Source organism: Manis pentadactyla, chromosome 4 (genome assembly GCF_030020395.1).
Source record: "Manis pentadactyla isolate mManPen7 chromosome 4, mManPen7.hap1, whole genome shotgun sequence".
Taxonomy (NCBI): domain Eukaryota; kingdom Metazoa; phylum Chordata; class Mammalia; order Pholidota; family Manidae; genus Manis; species Manis pentadactyla.
The window spans coordinates 47,596,170-47,600,284 of record NC_080022.1 but is presented as its reverse complement, the minus strand read 5'-3'; the positions used below and the strand labels follow the sequence as shown (position 1 = coordinate 47,600,284).

The 4,115-nt window shown below is 40.1% G+C and overlaps 1 protein-coding gene across 1 annotated transcript; it reads right to left on the bottom strand.

The window, feature by feature from the left end:
* Window positions 1–308: 308 nt before the first annotated feature.
* On the bottom strand, window positions 309–1,153 carry LOC118925368 (39S ribosomal protein L42, mitochondrial-like). The gene has a single exon (XM_036911147.2). It carries the CDS (start codon window positions 1,028–1,030, stop codon window positions 602–604), a length of 429 nt encoding a protein of 142 aa, XP_036767042.1. The 5' UTR covers window positions 1,031–1,153; the 3' UTR covers window positions 309–601.
* Window positions 1,154–4,115: the final 2,962 nt, after the last annotated feature.

Sequence of the window (4,115 nt, the reverse complement as noted above, 5' to 3'; positions counted from 1 at the left end):
ACTTCCTCTCAGATCTGCAGCCAAGCAAGCTCCACTAAGTGGCAGAGAAATCCTCAGATAGAGGAGCTGTGAGATGCAGGGACTTGAGATGGAAAGCTGTTAACATGCCAGAAACTGATTGCTACAGAGACAGGGGGCCTCAGGTGGGCTGTGGAGTAACAGGGTGAGGCATGAACAACATCTGTCCACCAGCTCATTGTGTCCTGGGATTATGAACCAAATTCTTAGAAAGGAAGATGCTTTGTCAATTTAATACATGATTAAAGATCAGCTTTTAAAATGTACTACTTCTTTTTTTTTTTAAGAACCATGCACATTTTTATTAATCATTTTTATAGTACTAATATTATTTGGCTTATAATATAAAAATACTTTATCATACTAGACATATAAAAACAAATTATAGACTTTAATATCTCAAAAGAAAAATAAGATGAAATAGGTTTCTGTAAATAGGAATGTCAAATCCAGAATTACTTAATACACATTCTAATTATGAAATTGTACTATATAACATATTAGTGAATATACCCGATTGCATTTTCTCATGGCAAATGAGACACAGGGTAACATTTCTCTTTGACTTCTGAAAACCTCAGTATCATCTGTCTTTTGGTGGATTCAGTTTCATACGACATCTATGATACTGTCCACAAGGATACCAACGGTGCTTAGTAGTAAAGAACATTTTGCTAAGTTGTTCTATCATGGGTCCTTGCTCAATGTGTTCATCTTTTTCTACTAATCTGGTTTTCAGCACTTGATCATGTGTTTCTTCATCATTATGCACAGGATCTGGCCGAGGGATAGGTTTGGTGTGTTCGTATGGAATGTCCACAGAAGGGTGGTAGCACACTATTGTCCTGCCATCAGATGTCAAAGCCAGCTCTACCTTGCAATTATAGTCCTCTGGAAGACAAGAATATGTAGATTTATGACTAACACAACATAAAGCTCCATTTTGAATTGGAATTAAATGTTTCAAGACAGTCCTGTTTGATATCGTCCATTTTGCTGCTGCTAATGCCATGGTGAATCAAGATGTTTATCAGGTGAGAGGAAAGATCATTTGAAGAGAAACTGCTTTTAAACTCTGCTTGTAGGCATACCCATTTTCATCCCTTGACCGCTGCTCACCACAAGCCTGCCATCTTGCCTCCTAAAATGTACTGCTTCTTTACATTTGCACATCTCTTCCCAAACCTCTTCTTGCCCCTTCCAGCTCTCCCCTCCCTCCTCCTCTTGGTGGACTGTTCCTGTTGAATTAGCCTAATCAAACCCAGCTTGTTTGCTCCTGAGAGGTCCCTGAGGAATCCACAGAGCACTGGTGATCGTCATTGTTTCTCCAAGAGAATCTGAACCCTCCAATAATGAGTGCTCATTCAGAGTTCTTTTCTCTTTCTGTCCAAGAGCCAGCTCCTCCTTTCCCTCCCTGTCACCCACACAGGCACACAGTGACCAGTGAGCACCCACCCTGGGAGGGCCAGTTCTTTCCTCCACAGAGAGATAGCTATGCGGGATGCTGCTATCACAAACCGTCCTTACCAGAAAGCTTGGGAATCTTGAAAGATCCTCATTATGAAACTTTGCCCTGCATGTCAGCTCCCTGGCAAGGACACCTCAGATTCAGCTTTATAATGAGGTTTCCGTGTAGTTTGTTCAAGGAATTCTTTGCATCTTGGACGTGTTTCTCCGAGCAATATCGGTTTTGGTTTTGCAGTATAGAATTAAATATTCCAGGAATAGAGATGCTTAGGGAATGACTGTCCTACTTGATAGAACTTTTTAGGTAATTATGACTTGATCTTTTCTGAAAAAGGAAAATCTTAAATATTCATATGCTTTGATCCAACAACTTTATATCTTGGCATGTATTACAAGGAAAAGCTCCAATATAAAAAGCTTTACACACAGAGAGATGTTTGTCACAAAATTATTTGCAAATGTAATGATGGCTAACCGTGCAGTGATCAAATCTTATGAAGAATTTCTAACAGTGGGGGGAAAAATGTGCTAGCACAACATTCAGAGAAAAAAACGGATTTCAATATCGCATGCACAGCTCAATCATCCCAATGAAAATAAACTAAATAAAAATGATGCTAGAAAAAAGACAAGAAATTTATATCAAAAAGTTAATGGTGGTTGTCTTACGTGCTAGGATTGTAGGTTTTTTCTCCTTTTGATTTTTTTGTATTTTTATATTAAGCAGACATTTCAGTTCAAAGGATACTTACTTTTCAATGTTACATAAAAATGTTTGTGTCCAAAATTGAGTAAATAGTATCTTTACAATTGAGGAAGCATATGCATGGGAAAAAAGGCTGGAAGGAAGTACAGAAATGATCATTGTTGCTGTGATACACAGGCAGAGATTCTTAATTCTAACTGTATGTCAGAGCTGTCTGGGGACAAGGATAAAATATAGGATCCCAGGGTTCATCCTCAGAGATGCAGTAAGTCAGGTGGAGTCCTGGGATCTCTCATTTTGACCAGCTTCTGGTGATTCTACAATTGTTTATCCATAGAGTAACATTGTGCAGCTACTGTCATTGGGGAACTTGGAAATCTTTTCCCTATATAAATGGCAGCCTTGCCAAATTACTTTTACAACTAGAAAATACAAAAGCACACATGAATCTAAGTGTTCAGCAATATGGAAAGGGCCTCCTTCCAATTTTGTAATCTGCTCCTGTCTTTTAGCATTAAGAATTTCTCTTCTTATTAATAATAATTATTTTAGTGGTTACATATTATATACTATAAACTATTAATCAGTCTTCTGCTCTGGAAGAAGTGTCCCAGGAGGAACAGCTGAAGAAATTTTCATTTAAAGAGCAAAGATACCTAAAAATAGAGTAAGTCTTGGGGGGCAAGTTTGTTTCCCATGATCCCAGCAGGTAAAACCATGACCAGTGAGTGTAAATTGCCATTAGACCAATGATGGTTTTCAAAGCTGCAGTTGGCACACCCTTGGCCAAGATGCTTTAAATAGGGCCTGGGTGTCAGATATTTGAGATTATTCCTGATAATTTCTAGGGTCTTTTCAGCCCTAATATGTCCTGGGATCATGATATCTATTTTCCCTCTACTTAACCAGAATACATTGCTTCCTGCCCTGGGTAAGCCTATTTGCAAGGCTAATACAATCAAAATTTTACTAAACTGATTGTGGTTTATTCCAAACAGTGCCTAATTCAAAACAACGGCTCATCCCCAGCTGAGTTGGGCCCTATTGTTCCTGGGTAAAAACAAATAAATAAATAAACAAACCCAATATACGAAAACCCAAACATAAGCAGATAAATTAGGGGTACAATTATTTGCAGAACAAAAGGATTCCCCACAGGGCTCCTTTAAATTGTGAGCTCTCCTATAGCATTACAGCGTAATTAAATTAACCAAAATGTGGTTAACACCCAGCCCTCTTTAGTCTCTTTGGTGGGCCTTGTCTAGTTCCCTCATCTCCTTCTAGACTAAATCCTTTGATCTCTACTTGAAGGCTCAGTCCTGCCCTGGGATTTGAGTACCAAGCTCCCTTCTTGAAGGAATGATGTGGGATTCTATGTGCTCTCCACGGGAAGGTGTCACGTCACCTTGCTCTGGTTTAGACATCACCTTCTGAGTTTCAGTCCTGATGACTGGACACCTGTGTTAGCCTTTGCAGAGCCTGAGTCCCTGTATTGCTAATCTGTTTAAGATCAGGTCTGTTTTTGTTCTTACCTACTCTTCTCATCTCCATATACTATACTATGTCAGCCAGTGTCTAAGCTGGGCCTTCAATAGGCAGGAATTCAATATGATGAACTAATTACATAAGTGTTGGAAGAACTGAAAAGCCAAATGGGGCTAAATGAGACAGCCCTGAGATTAGCAACAGCAGGAAGCAGCTACCACCCTTAGGCTCAGCTAATGAAGGGAAAAGGAGGTGCAGGATCTGGAGCCCAGGAGGAGGAACCATCCAGAACCCAAGAGGGAGGCTCCTTGGAAGGGGGTAGGACCACAGAGGGAGAGATGTCAGGTGAGTTGGAGTCCTGGAGGAGGCAGGCCCACCTCTTCCTGTCCTCCAGTCTCCTGCCTGTTCTTCTTACTGGCTGAATTTAGCTGAAAGCCAG